Source organism: Penaeus vannamei, chromosome 30 (assembly GCF_042767895.1).
Source record: "Penaeus vannamei isolate JL-2024 chromosome 30, ASM4276789v1, whole genome shotgun sequence".
NCBI lineage: Eukaryota > Metazoa > Arthropoda > Malacostraca > Decapoda > Penaeidae > Penaeus > Penaeus vannamei.
This window is the reverse complement of record NC_091578.1, coordinates 1176952-1199451: the sequence shown is the minus strand read 5'-3', so window position 1 is coordinate 1199451 and position 22500 is coordinate 1176952. Positions and strand designations below refer to the sequence as shown.

General features: G+C 37.9%; 1 protein-coding gene across 4 annotated transcripts in view; it reads right to left on the bottom strand.

Annotated features, from left to right (window-relative positions):
* The window catches only part of Usp32 (Ubiquitin specific protease 32), a 38338-nt gene that overhangs the window by 757 nt on the left and 15081 nt on the right, over positions 1–22500 (bottom strand). Inside the window, exons 5-33 of one of the 4 annotated variants that reach the window (XM_027372357.2) lie at positions 22044–22203; positions 21705–21886; positions 21339–21510; positions 20651–20814; positions 20283–20450; positions 19904–20049; positions 17810–18013; positions 17317–17452; positions 17017–17157; positions 16680–16824; positions 16287–16465; positions 14376–14541; positions 14002–14246; positions 13616–13789; positions 12750–12924; positions 12463–12614; positions 11932–12115; positions 11563–11684; positions 11114–11272; positions 10730–10828; positions 10467–10558; positions 10053–10260; positions 9770–9949; positions 7977–8204; positions 6928–7034; positions 6416–6590; positions 5882–5974; positions 5563–5729; positions 1–198 (exon numbers count right to left, since the gene is read on the bottom strand). The exon at positions 1–198 is cut by the window's left edge and continues 757 nt beyond it. In XM_027372357.2, the coding sequence (XP_027228158.1) occupies positions 102–198; positions 5563–5729; positions 5882–5974; positions 6416–6590; positions 6928–7034; positions 7977–8204; positions 9770–9949; positions 10053–10260; positions 10467–10558; positions 10730–10828; positions 11114–11272; positions 11563–11684; positions 11932–12115; positions 12463–12614; positions 12750–12924; positions 13616–13789; positions 14002–14246; positions 14376–14541; positions 16287–16465; positions 16680–16824; positions 17017–17157; positions 17317–17452; positions 17810–18013; positions 19904–20049; positions 20283–20450; positions 20651–20814; positions 21339–21510; positions 21705–21886; positions 22044–22203 (4620 nt within the window). In that variant the 3' untranslated portion in view covers positions 1–101. The remainder of the gene's footprint in view (positions 199–5562; positions 5730–5881; positions 5975–6415; positions 6591–6927; positions 7035–7976; positions 8205–9769; positions 9950–10052; positions 10261–10466; positions 10559–10729; positions 10829–11113; positions 11273–11562; positions 11685–11931; positions 12116–12462; positions 12615–12749; positions 12925–13615; positions 13790–14001; positions 14247–14375; positions 14542–16286; positions 16466–16679; positions 16825–17016; positions 17158–17316; positions 17453–17809; positions 18014–19903; positions 20050–20282; positions 20451–20650; positions 20815–21338; positions 21511–21704; positions 21887–22043; positions 22204–22500) is intronic. The other 3 variants (XM_027372379.2, XM_027372363.2, XM_027372372.2) reach the window with 3 other exon arrangements.

Here is a 22500-nt window from a genome sequence, read left to right as displayed (position 1 = left end):
TGGCCGACCAGGTCTCCTCATGATCGCCTTTACTTCTGCATAAAACGCACAACTTGCATTAACAAAAAAAGAATGAAAAAGGAATATCTAAACCAGTTCCTCTACCTCTTCCACATGGGATTAACACAAAGTTTGTACAGCTGGCTATTTAGGATTGCATTTCCTCTCTGTAACATTAAACTTAGCCTCTTCTTATTTCTGAAAAAAGAAAAATTATTAGTGTTTAAAAGGGAAATACAAAATGAACATCCATGGTTGTATTATCCTCTGACTATCAACCCTTAATTAGTACTAAGAAATGTTTTTTTAAGTACTATGATTCATAATTAAAATAAAGTAAAAAAAGAATTCTTAGTGAAAACTATTGGACAAATTGCTTGAATCCACCCACACGCAAAAGATGACATCTTTAAAACCTGAAGTCAAATATAAAACTTGTGGCCACTTGGCACTCTGCTAATATTAGCTGAGATACATTTTACTGTTATGTCTGCACTGCATTATTTCCCTACTAAGGGGCAAAAGACTGCAGTTTTGTTGTCTATTGGCCATCCTGTTATCATTGTGTATTAACCAGGGTGGCTGCAAGTTTTAAAGAAAAGCCAGTGCCATCATTTTGCTCTCTGAATAAAGAATGGTTCAGTGATATTGCATGTGAGTTAAATCTTGACTCTCAGTTCCACAAACAGCTTACTTTGATACTTGTAGGCTCTTCAAACAAATTCTAGTGCAATTCTGGGATATCTCATCCTGACAAAACTACTTAACAAACAGTTCAAAAAGCATTCCCAGAGCAAATGTTAGAAGTTCACAATTATGGAAGAGGTATGGCAAATCAAGTCTAAAAGCCAAGATAAAAGAACAGTACTTATGACACCCACCAACCTGACACTGTTGGTCGAGCACATGACACGCATGTGATGTATAAAAAAAGCTGATGACTGGAATGAAGCTGTATACAAATAAAAAGGATTGCACATGGTCACTGTACACAGCAACATTTAAAGGTATAATTACACATCTTGACAATAAAAAAAAAAAAAATGACTGATACTTCAAACCTGCATAACATTCCATTACAATAAGCACTGATATCATTTTATTAAAAATAAATACATATACTGTATATATTAAGTAAATAAAAAATCACTTCTGCAAAGTCTTAATTCTGCAAGATCAAACCAACAGATAAGGTTTTACTTTGGTAATCTTTCATCTAATAGAAATGAGTCTTCGTTAAGAAGCACATGTAATTACAGTGATGTTCAGTCTTGCTTTTAGAGTGTCATACGTTTCATATATATCCAAAGATGAATGCATGCAAAATTACAGTCAGTAGTATTACTTACGATTACCTGAAAACTGGTTCTCGTGACCATTATATCAAAATTCAAGCCATAACGGACAAGTACATTGGATATTCCATTTTTTCTATTTACCAATTCAAGTATACTGAAACATCTGTTCATTAAAAAGCCATGTAAGAGTAATACAACATGGAGGGGAGGGGAATTTTTGCATATATGAAGTTAGTTAAAAGCAGAAACACCAAATCCAACCACAGGTCTTTCAAAGTCATAACAGTGATCTATTGTCTTTATGCTGTTAAGCTATATATTTACATTTATATCCCTTGACAAAGAAAAACTGAAGGTTTACAGGTAACAAACCACTTTGAGTGTTGATGGATAAAGCTTACAGTGCTGCATATGAAACCTGTTACAATAGTCTGTGCTTTAATGTTCTTAAGGAGGTGGGGGCCCTCTATCACAAGTGCATTCCTAGTAGCAGAATTACTAGTTACACAGATCAGAAAAAAAGGATATACCTTCTACTCCTGCAGAGTTCTATGACTAGAGCAGCTATGTCAACGATAAATCTATCAGTGAAAACGGCACACATATGATGGTCTTTGCTGATTACTCTGTTTGGCAATCTTTTTTTGTTTCTCTTCTTCCCTTTTTTGAAGATGAAGTATCAATATTTATTTTTCCTTTCTTTCTTTTGCATGAAATCCATTCTCGTCTGGGTTTCTTTCTTTTGTTATCTTTTTTAACAATAGGAACTGACTTTAACTTTATCTGCTTTCTTATACAAATGCTGACCTATCACGTGTGATTTTTTAATCAACTTTGAGATTAGAAGCTTAATAAACATGTCTTCACATCATGTACAGTTGTTGCAATAAAATGCCACAAAGCCAAAAAACAGAAAAAAATGTTAAGTGGTTATTTGCAACTGCATTTGTGACTTGGAATGAGATATTGTAGTTTCCAAAAAGTAAAAGTAAAAGAAAGTAACACAGACAACATCAATACAGACAAACAAATACATGAGCATCAATCACATTACAAAAAAATGCAAAAAGAAAAAGTTTGCAAATTCACATTCTCTGAAGTCTGTGAAACCAACATTGCAACAAAGAATTAGTTAATCACAGTTAATATGTTCAATATATTCCTGAAGTTGCACTTGAGACTAAATTGATATACAGTATTAATCACCACAGAGCATTGCAATATTATGTATATAAAAAAACGAGTCATGCACGTATGTCTATCATTACTCATCATTCACGTGTAATGACTGGCTTTTGATGAAGTAGTATCAAATGGCTTAGCGAGCTTACCATCCAAAACCCATTTTGGAAATCATAAAAAATAATAATATTAAATCAAAAGCTCATTATAAAGTTTAGCAACACACGGACTTTAACCAATAAACATTTTAACAATATGAGCAATGAGTCACATAAAGTGGGTGTGAAGTGTGCATCTATATAAACATATATATATATATATATACCTAGAAAGATAAGTTGCAAAATACTATTCTTTCCAGACATTCATTCCATAATGATGTAAACATATAATATCATATATACATAATGATCTTCAGATATATAACATTAACAAAAAAATGATAATCAGAACAAAGATAATAATAAAGAAATCTCATTTCATTTGATGAAAATTGACTGCATGACTGAATCTACCCTACTTTCATTTTCAATTAATATTTGACAGAGGACATAAAATGTAATGTAAAAACAATAATAATAGAAATGATGATGGCAATCACCATTAAAATCATCATCTTAATAATAACAAAATATAACAATGATCATATTATTATTTACTCTCATCTATGGCTCTGTTGAAGTATGCATATTTCCATATACAAAAGCCTCCTTTACAATGTTTCCTGTGTGAACTGTATCAGCTAAATACATGTAAATTTTCTTTCATTATAAGGACCATATTACATTTAGAAACAATATTTTCCTTAAATGCTAGACAACCATTCTCCACTGTGGTATTTCCTTTGCACAATAGCTGGTGTTTCCAAGCCACTGAAAAAAACACCAGCTCAAACTCCCTAATTACTTACTAGAGTAAAAGTAGAGCAACAATACTACACCCAATTGCCAGGACTGCACAAAATAAACCAAAATATAATTCCATATATTTAGGAAACTTTACTCCAAACACTGACACGGTTGCAAGTGTCACTCTTAAACACAGATAGTCCAAACATACCACACACAAACTACAAACCCAGTTTTGCACTACTGTGAATGTTGGACAGCACTGCCAAGGGAGAGGAAAGAAATGGAGTACCCTTGATGCTCTGCAACAATACTGATTGGATATTCAAGCAAGTCAGATGCTTCTTTACTTGAACCTGTAACCTGTTTGCTTTTGAGGATGAATATTACAACTTAAGAAATTCAACAAAGTGTTAAATCAGGTTCGAATAGAAGAGCATAAAAGAGATGCTGCAAAATGGACTACCTCCTCTAGTACACAATGTTGGCAGTGTCACCTGTATGCCTGATGCTTGAAAATGGGTGCTGAGTATGTCATCTTTGGATGTGGGTTATGGCTACCTCTATGAATTTAGAAGCCTTACTTCTAGTATGTCACCTTCATTATTGCAAACAGAAGCCAGAGAATGAATCATAAAACAACGGACAACATTATCACTACTATATTACAATAAAGTACTTTCTATGAAAGAGCAAATAATATTTTCATGGTCATTCAACCACAACTATAAATGTCTCTAAATAATATTTATATATAGAAGGAGTAATGATAAATATCTCATTAACACTGTAAGTAATAACAAGAGGATATGCGACAATCACAGATCAACAAAGAAACCCATTCATCTTAGCAGTTAGTACTTAAATGGTTATATTTAAACTTGATTAGGAGTAATGCAAGAAATGAACAGGATAAAATGAGTTAGACCCACATTCAACTACACTTTGTTCTCTGTGCCCATTTAACAGTATGATAAAGTTAGTAATGAGGATATTAAGGTAGATTTTCAGTAACTCTCTATTCAACTTTCAGTTCCCTTGATTTCAAACCAGCACTTAGGTAGGTAGGAGCATGTATGCCTGCAAGCGCATGTGTGTATCTGTGAGTGTCTCTCTGTGTGAGAGCACATGTCCTTGTGCCTTTGTGTGCATGTGCAAGTGTTAGTGCACTTTTATGGGGATGTGTGTGTGAGTGTGAGTGAGTGTGAATGCATGTACTTGTGTCTGAGTGTGCATGTGTAAATGTATGTATGTGTATGAGTGTGAATGAGTGTGAATGCATGTGTGTGTGAGTGTGAGTGTGAGTGTGAGTGTGAGTGTGAGTGTGTGTGAGTGTGTGTGTGTGTGAGTGTTAATGTCAGTGTCCGTGTCAGTATCAGTGTCAGTGTCAGTGTCAGTGTCAGTGTCAGTGTCAGTGTCAGTGTCAGTGTGCATGTGCATGTCCATTTGCATGCGTACATTTAGTGTAAACAAGGTTTGGGTATAGATATGGGTGTTGTGTAGGTATGGAGGTGGAGGTCCTCTAAATATAGATGCAGATGTAGATGAAGATATAGATAGGGATATAGATGTTGATATACATGTATTGTGGGCACAAGCGTGGATGTGCAAGGGTGTGGGTGTGCGAGAAAGTGAGGGTGAAGGTGCTGGACTAGGTGTAGGTGTAGGTGTAAGTGTGGGCATAGGTGTGAGTATTGGTATATGTGTAGGTGGTGTAGGTGTGGGTGTGGGTAAGGCCATGGGTGTGGGTGTAGGTGTGGGTGCGTGAATGGGTGCGTGCATGGGTACATGTGTGGGTATGGGTATATGTGTGGGAATGGGTACGGTGTTGGCATGGGTGTGGTTGTGGGTTTGGGAGGAGTGAGTGTAGGTATAGGTATGGCTGAGTGTCCATGTCTGCATAGCAATAGCATGTTTTAGATACGGACGTGTGCATTTGTTTTTGCATCATCTGTTTGTTCTTCTAAAAGGCATTCCTCCACAGCTTATGTAAATGTAGAAAAAGTTACAAAAAGCTTAAATTAATTATATTCCCGATTTTCAAACAGTTAATAGAGTACAAAGTATAGACAAAGTACAAAAAAATATAAAATGATAGTTTCCAATGTTCACTATGAACAAACTATGACATAAAGGACAAATTCTTTTCCCTTATATATACATACTGCACACGGATAACAGTAGAGCCAAGGGTACTATAAACAGTAGTGCTCTGAGCCCAAGTATCAACCTACATCATTACGCACTGCTTTTTATACTCTGCCTCACTCTCTTCATCCATTTCTTTGGGATAAGGTACTTTACCCTCAATGTTGGGTAAATATTTATCTACGCTGAGCCCTGCTCTCTGGTAGAACAACATGTACGCAGAATTGAGATCAATTTGCGACTCTGTTACCTCCTGCAAGGAAGCAAAAAAATGTATTTAGATACACCTATCTGCAATCATCACTGATTGGGGAAATAAATCAAATCCTTTCAATGATACTCATTCAGTTCTTTTATCTGAAAATATATAAAGACAAGAGGCAAAATGACATCTAAACACATTACCTTGCAACTACTGTCATTGAAGCATATCCACTTCCCCTGGGGATTCTTGGCATAGCATACATAGTGGCCACCTTCCATTATACCCGTGTGGCACTGGAAGTATGAAACATGATTATCCAATTGTAAACTAAGGTAGAGATACAGGGTAGAAATTGAAATAGTGAAATATTAAAAGATATCAGTACAAACAGAAGAACTTTTGGTTTGGGTTTGACTCTGAAGTTCAACAGGGTCACCAACATATCCACAGTTGCAGTTTAAGTAAGCTTTGAGACATTGCAAGCACAATCAGAACTCTTGTATAATGTAAACCTTACTGGATTGAATATGAGGGTTCTGAACCCTCTGTCAGGGTACATGACTTTTGCTCAAGACTTTCCACAAGTGAAACTATGGCTAGGATTGAATACAAAAATAATCTTGTCAATCATAGCAGTATAGTCTATGAATCAACGGTTATCATTTCCTGCTTCGATATGCAACATGAAAGAGCACTTAGAATTTCTAGAACCATAAAGAAGTTCAAGGACTTACCGCAATAGCATAGAGGTCATACTTCAGGTCCAATGGGTCATGCCCTTCCTCCAGGCGGTGCTGATGGAAGTCTTGCAGGGTTTCCCCATAGAGGACAGATCCATTTCTTATTCGCCGTTTGTTGTTCCCTTCACCACTTTTCAGGGAACCATCATAAGGGGTGCTTGGACAGGGGCTGATAGTGAAAGAATAACAATGTGAGCAATCATACCACAACAAAAAAAAAATTACAAGTTTTACATGTGTGAATAATAGTCATGAATTTACAAAAGTACTAATTTCAAAAACACTTTTTATTCATGCCAACCACTAATCACTGCCCATCACTACATATATATAAAAATGAAAATAAAAAATATTATGCATTTGACCACTTTCATGAGATCAAAACCAGATGTTTCGGTAAATCATATATCTACACAGGGATAAATTAGCTTTCTACTTTCACAACAGCAAGACTCCAACCTGAATAAGAATTGCAAAATCAAAACAGACTGCGACTGCAAACCAACCTGGCCAAATTGCTGGGTATGCTGCCATTTATAGAACCATTGAGAGACGGCTTTCCACTCTTCAGAGTAAGTTCATCATCTGTGCTGCCTTTGAGGTGTTCAATTATCTGGAGACAGAAAGAAAAAGGAAATTCATTGCCTACTTAGTGACATGACAAGACCAAGGATGAAGAGACTTTGTGAAAATATATCATCAAAAACACAAATATGAATTTTCAATGCATGAGTATAAAAGGGTGGAAGATGAATTTGGGTAAATATATTGACAAATGGAGGAGGAGGAGGAGGAGGAGGAGGAGGAGGAGGAGGAGGAGGAGGAGGAGGAGGAGGAGGAGGAGGAGGAGGAGGAGGAGAAAGAGGAAGTGGAAGAGGAAGAGGAGGAGGAAGAAGATGATGAAGAGGAGGAAGAGGAGGAAGAGGAGGAAGAGAAGATGAAGAGAAGATGAAGAGAAGATGAAGATGAAGATGAAGATGAAGATGAAGACAAAGACGAAGACGAAGACGAAGACGAAGACGAAGACGAAGACGAAGACGAAGACGAAGACGAAGACGAAGACGAAGACGAAGACGAAGACGAAGACGAAGATGAAGATGAAGATGAAGATGAAGATGATGAAGATGAAGATGAAGATGATGATGATGGAGATGAAGATGAAGATGAAGATGAAGATGAAAGAAGAGGAGGAGGAGGAAGAAGAACAAGAACAAGAACAAGAAGAACAAGAACAAGAACAAGAAGAACAAGAACAAGAAGAACAAGAAGAACAAGAACAAGAACATGAAGAAAAACAAGAACAAGAACAAGAAGAAAAACAAGAACAAGAAGAACAATCACAAGAAGAACAAGAAGAACAATCACAAGAAGAACAAGAACAAGAAGAACAAGAACAAGAACAAGAAGAACAAGAACAAGAAGAAGAAGAAGAAGAAGAAGAAGAAGAAGAAGAAGAAGAAGAAGAACAAGAAGAAGAAGAGGAAGAAGAACAAGAAGAAGAACAAGAAAGATAAACGAACGTGAGGCTCCAAAGCCAAATTCTCCCATTCCCCACCTTGTTCTCCGGCACAATCTCCAGGAAGATGTTGTCCCTCTCCTGGAGTGAGGCCAGGTACACAGCAGGGTCTACCCCTTCTAGCTCAGCCCGGTGCAAGTGGATCGTCTGTCTCGGGACAGAGGCAAGGTACTCTGTGGGGTCAAAGTCACGCAGGGGGAAGTCCACAATCTTCTGGCTCTTAATCCACTTGTTGCCCACAAACTGGAATCTCTTAAGGTGCACAATCTGCATGAAGGAAAATGATACAGCTTTAGTATGCACACTGGAAAGTAAACAGAAACATCACTTGCAAACTCATATGCAATTTAAACAATTAAGATTCATGACAATGATGTTAAAGTATTCTCTAAGATAATTATAAGACTTCTTTAAAATATGCAAGCAGCTGGTATTACAAAAGCTTCAATGGCATTACTTCAGTGAACAAAATCAATTTTTCAATCCCTCCGATATCATCTAAAGCAACCTCCTTTTCATTCCAACATCTGATTATGATTTCATGATTTACTTATATACTCATTTGTGTTTACCTTAACAAAATATAAACTTAAGAGGTAAGTGGTACCTGGAGGTGGGGGGTGTTATGAATTAACATGCACTAAATTATATGTTATTAACATTAAAGTTCCCATGCAGATATTGACTAACGTTCTTTAATTATGTTTGTGATACCCTTGTAACGATGTGAAATCCGTTTTCTATGACCTGTTATATGTATGCTCTAGGGGGAATATATGTAACTATTCTTAGCTCAGCAACAATAAAGAATAGATACAGAAAGGATTCTCTACATAAACCCTACAATGTGCAAAAATATAATTTCCTGATAAGGCCATCTGAGTGTATGACTGAAGCCATTCATCTAAATAAAGTACTTATAAATGAAATATTTTGATCATTTTTAAAACATCTACATCTTTAGTATAAAGACTAAGGCAAAAAATCACACAAATTTGTCTGAAAATACGGAAGTAACATAGTTTTCTAACTTTTAATTGACCACATCTCCATCTGATATATTTTTCATTTTTTTAATCACAGAAAATTTAAAATGAATTGGATTTAAATGAAAATTCCTGGGATTACTGATTTTCACAACTAGGTAAGCGCCTATGCCTAGATATTGTGAATAGGATAAAGGAATTAAGTGTAATAAGAGGAAAAGTGACAAATCACCTAACCTTACACAGCATCGCATGCACATGATGAAAAGAAATGCCAACATGCCTTTGTATATGTGAAAATTTTTTAAATACTTTGCATAAGTCAGTGGGCATATCAAATGACTACTCCTAGCCAAAAAACAAAAATGATTGGTTAATTATAAATCGTGCTGTGTAACTTAATGTACTGCGATACAAATTCATGCATAAGATAAGTGTAAATACATCATTATGGCTTGCAAAAAGTGTAAGCAACACAGATACCTAATTACCAATAAAGTTTCAACACAATACTCCTAATGGTTTCGTCAGAAGACCCCAGGTGTTACTTACCCCCTTAACGTTATTTAATTTGAAGCTGCAATTATTCCTTTTTATTGCAATTTAATTTTATTCCAGCTTTTTGCCAAAATTTACTGGAATACATATATTTCCCCCTTTTGCATGTGCTGCCCTAGAGTTATTCTACCATAAATAATGTATTTCAGGAAAGGGGTGTGTCAAATAAGCAGATACATTCATCCACCCACATATATAGTGTGTAACACAGGTATATACACCAGCACCAAAAATCATGAAAATAGAAAACGGCGTCAAGGCATAACAGCGACCAAAGATGAATCTTACTAGAATTGGTGGTAGTCTCCAAATCTGCAACTTCTTGGCTGCCTGCTGGACTTTCTTGCACTTGTCACAGGAATACTCAAGGGTTTCCTCTGAACAAAATGCCTCCAAGCAATCCGAGAGTGCAATAGGCTCCACATGTTTGCGGCGCATTTCTTCCACACTCGCATGCTCTAAGACCACCTGTTGGCAGTAAAGTTGTCAAAAAAAACGTAATCAACTTCCATAAATCATCGAAGAGGACATTTTCTGCCTGACATATCCCATCTATATCTAACTTGCTTACCTTCTCTAACACAGTCTGGTATCGCAGGTGAAGTGCCGTAGGGTCCCAATCGATTGCTAAGAAAGCTGCATTTTGTGGGAAGGTGTTGTCATCACAGGGTAGTTGGCAACCACGGCAAAATCTGTACCATGGACACAGTGCGCATTGTAGGCCTTCACGCTCCACTACTCGTAGCACAAACGGGAATTCATAACCCAAACTATCATCACTGCAATACCAAAAGGAGCCAAAAGTTAATACTGATATACAGAATAAAAGCTCTACAGCTGTTGTAGTAAAGAAAATAGCACTTAAGTGCTAGTAAAACAAGGTCCAGTTTAATCAAATTAAAAAAAAAGAAAAACAATATCACAACACTCCCATAAATCTTCTTTCAAATAATTGTTAACACGTATTATACTGAAAAATCCTTACCAGTCATGTGCATGGTTGGGCCCTGCAGCCTCAGATGGTGGCAGAGGAGACACCAGTCTTGATACTTGGGTCCACACCGCCTGGTAGAGGTCCTGGTGAGGAGATGCTAAGGTCAGATTGGATAAAAATATTCCACTCTTCTCAGCTTATGAAGAGTTTCTCTCTTTCTTAAAATCAACATATATATTTCCTTCACATGTGTATAACACCCTAACTTTCAAAGCAAACACTAAGATTATATCAAATAAAATGCCTCTACTAACTTGGTGTGTACTTGAAGCACTGCACGGTACAACTAGAGGTAGTCCAAATAAACTTGGCCTTGTCTTTTGTGATGACAGGAAGTAGACCTCTTGTCGCATCTGTAAAATGAAAATAATTTGATCCATCTTTTCTGGATTACGGTATTGATTTTGAGACTCATCTAAGGATCTTTCCCTTGTTTATTCTACTTCCATTTCCAAGTCATCAAATAATACTTCATCAGACTTTTCACTGCCTTGAAAATTACACTGAACTACTAAATTTTTCCCTATAAAGAGGGATCCTTAAAAAACAATACCAATATCAAGTGAAAAAAGTAATATCATAATTTATAATCCTAGCTCTATGAAAAAGAAAAAACATCAATCAGTTAGTTGCCTTACCATTTTTCTATGGAAGGCAGTAATAAATCCTTTATGAGTATTATAGAGGTCGTTGTCATGCTGAATGGATGAGCATGTGGAAGAGGCGGGCCCTGACGAGGTGGACGATAAGCTACTGTTACTGTCCTTGCGCTGGATGGCATTGCTTGCAGCAGTTTCCTGCAATATATGAGTTAGATGGTGAGTATAACTATACAATGAGATTCTTTATCATTCTTAACTAATTTTACAATATAAGCATCTTTCTTTTTTTGCTAATATCTTGCTGAGCACTATAGGAATCGAGAGCTACTCACAGGGACAAACAACTTTATAATAATAAATGAAGGATTGCTACTCATTCAATATATTTAAAGGGACTAAGCTGGATTCACAGTCTTACACGGCACTGTGAATGAAATCAATAAACCTGACCCTTATTACTATTACTACAAGCCATGATAACTCACCTGCTCAGGCAGAGGGTGACTAGATTGCAGACTCAACTTGCTGCTGTTGATCTCCAGACTACTAGGACTTGAGATGTAACTCTCAGTGGTTCCATTGCTGTGGGAGGGACTGCTGATGCCTTCTGCAATTGCAAAGGAGATATTAATCTCACTGTCAGTGCCATTTCACTTACTACCTCATCTCATTACATGCAAAGTGCCTTTCTAGTCCAATCTTATTCAGCTTTTGCTATGATCCCGCATACAGGACATATGCAGATTTTCAACATATCAACCAAGAATTTACATCTGGCAAAATCTTCTTCAGTGTTCATCAGAGTTACTTATTTTTATTTTCATCAACAGCAAATTGGGCTGCAATACACTTGCCTCTCAAGCAGGGAGAGCTGTGGTGGGTAGATCGTTGTATATGAGTAAATACATGTCGGTCTCTTGCACTCCGTGTGGCTGACCTGACTTCACTGGCATGGGAGGAGGTGGGGGAGGGCAATTCATAACAAAAGAGCGCACTTCCTGAGACTGCTCGCACCCGACCCTCATCCATAGGAATAGACTGTGAGAGAGATCAAACACATCAATCACCATGTTTCACATATCCTACTACATACCTACAAGTTTAAACTTAACTGGTTACGATACCTATCTATTTCAGTCTTTAAACTAAGGTAAAGATTAAATACCAGTACATTATCCCTTACCCTAACAAACCCCTATTATCTACTTATTTTGACTGAACTTGTTATGGTACCCTCAACAATGTGACAGGCATCAGAACAATTTTATTGAAGACTGCAAAATACTCTTTGCTTTTCTCAGATGATACAATACATCCATCTATTCAGCTGAATTTATCCAATGACTTTCTAGCTCTCCCAAAATAGTAACATGTAATGGCTGTACCTTGATCTGACCATTCGCCAGTTCACTGAGCATCATCTGGTGTGGAGGTATACTGGTCAGGAGGTGGAGCTGCTGCTTAACGTCATAGTAGCGACTGTCGCTGTTGAGCCGGAGCCCATACTTCACAGGCACACTACCATCAAGTTTGATAACTGTGGATACCAAGAACTCATTAGAAAACAATTCTAAGACTCCCAGATCACATCAGTTTTGATCAGAAATCCCCACAAACTTGCTTTATGAAAAAAAAAAAAAAAAAAAAAAAAAAATCTTACTATAAGACTTACCTATCACTTCCAAATATACGTAGCTTTCCATAGGCAGTTGTAGGGTGAGATATGTAAAGGGATCAAAACGTACACTTTCGTTGTTGCAAACACGACACGTGACCTTACTTTTTAACTGGCCATGGAAGAGATCTACAATTATAGATTTGTTTCGCAAAATGTGATTCTCCCATGCCTGAAAAGAGAGAGAATATTTTGCATAACAATTCATTGAATACATTTATTAAACTTTTTAGTCATGAAAATGTGTCCTAACATCCCACAATTCACTGAATCACAAAATTCAAAACTGGTTATTCAAGACAACATATTTACAGTGCTATTACTAATATTCTAGCAAGCTAATATTTTTTTAAGCAAGTTCTAATGTGATCACCAATATCAAGAATAAAATCATTAAAACAAAACAAAAAAGCAATGGACAGAATAATGGAAAAGGATGGAACCTAACTTGTGGTTTGAATCCTTACCAGGAGGATAATCCTATCATAAATACTAACTCAATTAAATATTAAGGCACAATCAAAAAGCAGTATATAGGATGACTGCCAAAAGCGTACGTCAGTGCTGAAACTGATCTCTATACGCATCAACAGCCATTCATTCTTTACGGTTTAATAATAAATGCATGGTTATATAAACAAAATTTCAAAATGCTTATAAACTTGCTTCATGATATATCCCCTTTCTTCTATCAAAAATGAAATTGCAAATTCAGAGCCAGAAAATCACCCCAATCTCGATCATACCTCCTCCCAGTATCAATATACCAATAACATTCTTGTTGTTCTAAAAATGCTGCAGAACTATAACCAAAATAGTGTAAAAAAAAAAATAAATAAATAAAAATATCCATATATACTGACCTCCTGAGCAACAAGAGTATCAGGACGACCCTCGGAATCCTTGAGCTCAATGTACGGCTTGTTATGAACCCTGTTGAGGTCCTCATGCAAGCCATCTAGCAAGAAGGCAAGCAGCTCCTGAGAATCATGCTGCTGGAATCCTGTGAAGTTGCCACTGTACTTTCCTATTGTCCACTGCAATAGAAAAATGAATATGTTAGAACTCTTGATAAGGCCAGATACTAAATGATCATTTGCTATACTTGCAATGCTTTACAAGTAAAATAAATAATAAAACAGGGTAAGGCAGTTATATAATATTTACTAAAAAAAAAAAAATAATAATAATAATAATAATAATAAAATCAATAAAACATATACAAATAAGTAAGCAACTATTAACTAACCCTGAGCTTGAGTGGTGCCACAGTCTTCACTCCGCCTCCCCATATCTCTTGCATGAGGCTGCCATACTGCCGAGCCATGTGCCCCTTCATGCCACAGGGGTTCCCTGGGTTGAGCTCATACAGGTGCATGTTCTTGATGAAATAGGTGGTGAGAGGGTATGTGTTGGAGCAACACTGCAAGGCTGCATTCAGGAAGCAGGTGTTGCCAAGGTTGTTCAGCCCTGTAACTCCTTTTTCGTTGCCCCCTAAGAGAAAGGCGATGGAAATCAGAATAAGTAACAATTCACTCCCTTATCTCCTGTAATAAACAAACACCCACTCAAAAGACCAAAAGAGTACTCTAAATACATCTGTGAAAAAGGTTACGTAGCTACCTTGTCTGGATTGAGTTCGCATTACTTTTGTAGATGTTATCTGGCTCATTTCCTCGGGCCAAGTCAGGTCCTTGTTGCGAACCTCAATCAGCACTTGCGATAAATCGCCGACCCCAACTTCCTCGAGGGTGATGTCCTCCTCTTCCAGCAAAATCATTCCTGCGGGCTATTCAGGAGTGAACAAGTAAAAAACTGCTTTACCTTCGTTTTTCTTTTTAATCATAAATTGGATCTTATATTTCTACTCTGCATTTTTCTTGTTTTTTTATCAATAAGTTGTTTTGGCACTCATACAGAGAATGGGAAGGAATAGTATGAATAATGATGATATGGGTGGAGAGGGAGAGAGGGGGGAAGGGAGGGAGAGGGAGAGGGAGAGGGAGAGGGAGAGGGAGAGAGAGAGAGAGAGAGAGAGAGAGAGAGAGAGGGAGAGGGAGAGGGAGAGGGAGAGAGAGAGGGAGAGGGAGACGGAGAGGGAGAGGGAGAGGGAGAGGGAGAGGGAGAGGGAGAGGGAGAGGGAGAGGGAGAGGAGAGAGAGAGAGAGAGAGAGAGAGAGAGAGAGAGAGAGAGAGAGAGAGAGAGAGAGAGAGAGAGAGAGAGAGAGAGAGAGAGAGAGAGAGAGAGAGAGAATGAGAATGAGAATGAGAATGAGAATGAGAGAGAGAGAGAGAAAGAGAGAAGAGAGAGAGAGAGAGAGAGAGAGAGAGAGAGAGAGAGAGAGAGAGGGGAAGAGAGAGAGAGAGAGAGAGAGAGAGAGAGAGAGAGAGAGAGAGAGAGAGAGAGAGAGAGAGAGAGAGAGAGAGAGAGAGAGAGAGAGAGAGAGAGAGAGAGAGAGAGAGAGAGAGAGAGAGAGAGAGAGAGAGAGAGAGAGAGAGAGAGAGAGAGTAGAGAGAGAGAGAGAGAGAGAGAGAGAGAGAGAGAGAGAGAGAGAGAGAGAGAGAGAGAGAGAGAGAGAGAGAGAGAGAGAGAGAGAGAGAGAGACAGAGAGAGAGAGAGAGAGAGAGAAAGAGAGACAGAGAGAGAGAGACGAAGAGAGAGAGAGACAGAGAGAGAGACAGACAGAGAGAGAGACAGACAGAGAGAGACAGACAGAGAGAGACAGACAGAGACAGTGAGACAGAGAGACAGAGAGACAGAGAGACAGAGAGAGAGACAGAGAGACAGAGAGACAGAGAGAGAGAGAGAGAGACAGAGAGAGAGAGAGAGAGACAGAGAGAGAGACAGAGAGACAGAGAGAGAGACAGAGAGAGAGACAGAGAGACAGAGAGACAGAGAGACAGAGAGACAGACAGAGAGACAGAGAGACAGAGAGACAGAGAGAGAGAGAGACAGACAGAGAGAGAGACAGAGGGGGGGGGGTCCCTATGGAGAGGTGTGAGGTAACTGGACTTATTTTTTTTAGCCAAACTTCAAAAAACCATGTTTTGCTCTCAAAGTAATCAGTAATGCTTAACCCATTTACGATGATCGTAAATGGGTTAAAGGGGTCCATAACACTAAAAAGGTTAAGAACCACTGTTTTATTGCTACCATATATATGGTGGCTAGATGCACATGTAATATCATGGGGCTCATCCACAAGGGGTTAGGAATACAAAGAGGACAGATAGAGAGAGACTATCTATGTATCTCGGGAAGCTTAAAATTCCCTTTAACATTTTGACATACCACATGATGAAATTCTGCAATATAATCATATAATTTATCTTTAACAAAAGTTTCTTTTTCTTCTCTTCTTTACAATGTGCTATAATCATCAGCATGGTCAGTACATGATGTTGATATCACCGGCACAAAGTTAGCATCTACAGCAATCACATTTTATACTAGTATGAGTGCCATTCGTAAGTGATTGTATGTCTAACCCTACATCCCAAAGCACATGCATCCAGTGACTGGCAGGGTTCTCACCTCATCACGAACACACCAAAGTCTCATATCCTCAATGCGCAATCTTAACTTTGTGGCAAGGTAATCATAGACCTGCCGTAAAGTTGCCAAGCGACTAAATGCTGCAAGGTAGGCCAGGTATCGTTTGGGGGAGGAGGTTGTGGAGCTGGGCAGGGAAGTCACATAGTATGGGGCTGAATCTGGGGAGGGGAAGGTGGATGTGTTTAGTGGCAGAGCCTAAACATGTCATTATTTGGGGTTAATGATATTTTTCAGACCTGTGAACTAATTATATATCATTTCTATTTCATGCTTCTATTGTCAATACTAATATCAACTGCAATACCCTCACATCAGACCATTATTTTCTTGAGAACGCCAAAACAGGGACACATCACTCCAACAGTTACTCACTCAAAGCTGCAGCACCATATCCACCAACAACTCCCACCCACGAATTGTTGGGTGTTCTGGTCTGTTGCTGGACATGGCGGAAGAGTCTCAAAGTCACTGGGTACAACTCCAGCTCCACTTCTCCACTCGATCGTCCATGGATTACCTGTGATATGCAAACCAATTTGAACAACACAGATTCACAAGTGGTGGCTCTGACCACTTTTCTAGATACCTCACACAAAGTCTTTTTATTCTTAGTATGCCTTAAATCTGACATTTGACAAATTTTAGAATAAAACAATCAATAAAACAATCTTTTCTTACAAGAGAAGAAAATAAATCAACATATTATTACCTGTCTGGGCAGAGCAGGGGATCCTCCATACCATTGTTGGAGAGCTTTCCATAATGAATCTGGAACAAGGACAAAGTCTCGGCCTTGAACCAATGGCACATTTCGCTTCAAACGCCCACCTTCACCGGTTAGCAGCATTACCTGTAGAACAAATCAATTAGTTTAAATAACAAGGTTAATAGATCTTGAAATCATAAAAACATATACCAAAAGAAAAAAATGAATAAACACCTGAATAAAATGCTTCACATTACACATCCAGCGACACAGATTTCTAAAGCCTTTTCCGTATCAACTCACTTTGGATGTATTAGGTTCGACTAGAGGAGAGTTATCTATTGCCGGTGGGCGAGATGGAACCAACAGAGGCCCTGGACTGGTGGCAGCGCGACGCGTTAAACGAGGGGAGTGACTTGGACTTGAGGTACTGCTACATCTGCAAGGAGGAGCAACATGTAAGCTGACCCAATGCACAATGACAGAGCAGACCTGAAGATGGAATCGACTTTCATTTCGATATTATCCTCTGAATCTTTTAATAAACTTTGTTTTGTTTAGTGAGGTTTAATATGTACATGTATATGTATGAATATGTAAGATATATGCAAACTTATATATATATATATATATATATATATATATATATATATATATATATATATATATATATATATATATATATATATATATATATATTTAGATATAATCATAACGTTATTTTAAAAAAAAAGAGTATGTTTTCCGATGTAGTCACATCAAGTAAAACACACACACCATAAATGCAAGACTCTACCTGCTAGTCTCATGACTGTAGACCGCCAGATTGCCAGAGCTAAAATTCTTTCTAGGACTCGACGTTGTCGGGGCATGGCGCTGTAGAGATCCTTGCCGCGACCCAGGCTGCTCCGTCCGAATGAGCGACCCCTCACTATCTAGGCTGGTCAAGGATACAGAGTCAGCACCCCCTAAGCTGGCTATGCTGGTTACGAGCACGCTACTGAAAATGGAATTTCCAGTTAGCCCAGAGGCAACCCGCTTAGACCGTCTGGAACCCGTAGATCTCTCTGATGCCTGTGACTAAGGTTCCCTTTTGCCTGCACAAAAACTGCATACTATAATAAAAAGACTTATCACTATGTATACTATGTATATATCTGTGTGTGTGCTTGTGTATGTGCTCTTGTGCATGTTAATGTTTATGTATACATATATATGTATGTATATGTGTATGTTTATATGTATGTGTATGTGTATGTGTATGTGTATGTGTATGAGTATGTGTATGTGTATGTGTCTGTGTATGTGTATGTGTATGATTATGATTATAAGTATGAGTATGAGTATGAGTATGAGTTCGAGTATGAGTATGTGTATGTGTATATGTGTATGATTATGAGTATGAGTATGAGTATGAGTATGAGTATGAGTATGAGTATGTGTATGTGTATGTGTATGTGTATGTGCATGTGCTTGTGCATATGTATATGTACGTATATGTATGTATGTATGTGTGTGTGTGTGTGTGTGTGTGTGTGTGTGTGTGTGTGTGTGTGTGTGTGTGTGTGTGTGTGTGTGTGTGTGTGTGTGTGTGTGTGTGTGTGTGTGAGAGTGAGAGAGTGAGAGAGTCAGAGTGAGAGTGAGTGAGAGTGAGAGAGAGAGAATGTGTGTGTGTGTGTGTGTGTGTGTGTGTGTGTGTGTGTGTGTGTGTGTGTGTGTGTGTGTGTGTGTGTGTGTGTGTGTGTGTGTGTGTGTGTATGTGTGTGTGTGTATGTGTGTGTGTATGTGTGTGTGTGTGTGTGTGTGTGTGTGTGTGTGTGTGTGTGTGTGTGTGTGTGTGTGTGTGTGTGTGTGTGTGTGTGTGTGTGTGTGTGTGTGTGTGTGTACCCTCGCGTGGGCGCACATGTGCGTGCTTGGAAACTTCTTTAATGAAAGCAAATGCACCAAAATGTGTACTGCAAATAAAATGCCCGTCTCTCAATTTCAGTAACTTTTATTTGCCTCCAGTGGACGTGTCTCCTTAACCATGCGTAAACTCACGGCCGAAATGCAATGTTAGTTTGCTATTGATAATGATGCTGGTACAAGCAGCAGGATAATCATTAGTAAGAGGCCACAGTGCATTATACCATCGCTCACTCCTCTGCAGACAAAGACTACTGGATACATGCATTGACTGACATATATGTACATGCATTAAAACAAAAACAAAATAATTGAAGTACGCTGTCTTCTCTGATCACGAGGAGGAGACGAAGAAGCTCAATCTGTATGACTCCATTGTTCCATTGATTATACTTCTTTTCATGTTTACAGTAAAATTTGCCATCAGCAGCTAAATAATCTGATAGTAACTCTACACTGGAGAAAGATATACAAACAAAACTTCTATTATTAGAATTTTCATTTTCATCTTCTATCATAAGAAACTAGTGAAAACATTGTGAATGGGACTAATACAAGAAAGATCAGCAATTCAATGTAAAAGGAAAATGGTATTCCAAAGCGTCATGGAGTGTTTACTGAGGGGACTTTCAGTTTTACAAAAAAGTAAATAGTTGCAAAAACTAAAGAAAAAGGGGCCTTTTAGAAAGATAATTTCTAGGGGAAAGTTGCAAAGAATTTCTGGGAAAGTTGCAAAGAAATTCCAATGCAGAATAATAGGTACCACATATCACAATGTGACTCAAAATACTGATATATGCATCTGCTGTTAACAATCTTAAAGCTTCTAAGGAGACAATTTAGGTAATTACATATGTGGTACAGAATAACTCTATATATACAAACATAAAATTCTTTGTAAAGACATACAGACTTTCAAGTGATAAGTGATTTTTTTCTGATAAGGGAATGGTTAAAAGAAACATGACAAGAAGTGGATACTCACTTGTTTGCATCAGAGGCCACAGTTCCTTCGGAATGGGCCGACTTCTTCTGCAATTTGGTCCGCTTGAGAGATCCGCACTGGGAGTTGGCTGGGGAACTACTGTGAGAGGAGGGACTCAGAGAACTGCTGTCTGAGCCAGCTGAATGCTGAACAGAAGAAATTTAAAAAAAATTAATAGATAATAAGGAACTAAGAAATTAAATTCTTTTGATAACTATGATAAATCTGGGGAATGACATGTATTCTTCGAGATAATCTACATTAATAGTCATCATTAAATGAAATGGACTACAATTCTCTCAACTATTAAACAAATCCTGTTACTATGACCACGCAAAATAAAATCTGAAATTCCGAGAGACTCCTTTTGTTAACATACCTGGTAATTCACATATTCCAGCCACAGATTCCACCATTCCATGTTGATGATGTACCAGAACTGGCCAATGGTAAGGGACTTGCACTCAGCTCTGCGTAGCCAACCTAGAACTATCTCTCCCTCTTCCCCGGGACTGCTTGGCTTGAGCCCCAGGACAATATGGCACACCTTGCATATGAAACAATTGGTAAAAACATATCCTTCAGAGAGAAAGAAACTAATAAAAGTAAAACTAGTCCTTTAAAAAAAAATCACCAATATTTCAATCAAAAAATAAGTAAATAATTGAACAATCCTTTCTCCTACACAGCGTAGTCTCACATTAGATGCCAAGCATGTTCTAATTTAAGATGCCGAGAATAACATACCTGGAATATGATATCAAGCAGGGCTGAGGAGAGTGCATTGTGCAGGGTCCACATGAGATACTCCTCCTGCGTGACGAAGCCCGAGTTGGTCGGATCATGATTCTCCAGCAGTTCCTTCACAAGTTTCTGGACGGCCTCTGGTGAAACCCCTAAACATACATCATCTGCAGTTCAAACAGACACCTTGCCATTCAAATGTTTCTCAGATGATTATGCACTAAAAGCATCAATCATCTGCAAACATTTTGGATATTCTCAAGCAATCACTACACAGTCTTCAAATGTTCTAAGTTTATATACTTATGGCAAGCATGTTTAAAATCTAATCAAAGTGAGCAGAAATACAAACGCACATGTAATAAGTCTACTACAAGCAAACTATTATACCAGGAATGTGTTTCTTACGACAAAAATAACTTTTTGTGTACTATGCTGTATTTCATCTTCAATTTAAAAAGTACAGGTTTTCTAACACATAACTACAACATCAAAAAAAATTAGAAAGGGATCTGGCTTGGTTTATTTACTGACATCAAATAACTCATTTAGAAAAATAATCAAAATATCATTAACCATTCTACAAAACAAAAAACTATGCCAATAATACTAGTCCAGTACCTGTATTATCAGGTCCATGTTTGAAACAAACTCTGATTTACAAAACCTACAACAGCGCAACACATTTTACCGTTATCAGCATCCTGTTCCTCATCCCTCAGGAGAAGCAGAGCCTGAACCATGGCCACTAGTTCTTCCCTGGAGAGCTTTCCGTCACGGTCACGATCAAAGATTTTAAAGCAAAACTTCTGTCTTTCTGTTTGGGGTCCACGGCAAGCAGCAGATATTCCACATGCCATTTCCTGTGTAAAATTCATGACTGTTGAACCTGAAGCTCTTTTAATATGCAGTTGAAAAAGTAATTTTCATTTTTTTTTTTCTTTAATTACCAGAAATAATGTAAAGAAAATTACATAAGCAAAAATTCTTCATAAAATCATATCTATACTGGAAAGAAAAGAGGTCTCAAAATCCATCAAGCCAAGATCTAACATACCTTAAAGTCAATATGGTTATCTCTGTTTTCATCAAAAGCATTGAAGACTCCTTTGGCAAGCATGGGAGGTAGCGGAGGTGATATGAGCGGCACAAGTGTGTCTGGGTCGAGCTTTCCAGTTGGTGATGAGCCTTTGAGGTTCCAATACCATTTCTCCAATTCCAGAATGTCCTTTTCCTCCACTGTAATTACCAGATTTAAAATTACAGATTTATATAATACAATGTTTTACCTGTACACTGTAATCTTTAAAGAGAGATGCAGTGTCAAATATGGACAAAATATACCAATCTATATATTTTTCTTGTATGCAAACCTAACACACACAAAGCTACTCACAGTGTGTTACTCCCGCCAGTGTCTGATAGAAGGTTGGCGTCTCCAGGTCATTGGAGAGGGACACATGGCATGGTTCAGCTAGGAGCCAACGTGTGACAGTTGTAGCATCGGGATGTGATATTAGCCAGTCTTTAAATTCATCATAACTAACACGCTCACTCTGTGAAGATAAATAATTCATTACTGTTCTATCACTAACTCTTGGGCCTATGGAAAATGTCAGTAATTTCACACTAAATGGGGAGGCAGTGAAGTAACCAGCAGAGAAACGAAAAATAGTTCCACTCGCATTTCCAATGAAGTAATACACAACTCACATTATTCGTACAAAATTAAGTCAAAATCATATATGCATAATAAATATATTAACAAACAACATACATAAAAAATCACATAAATACATACATACACTTCTAACTATAAGGGAGACTTTGTGACGAAGTTGATCACATATATA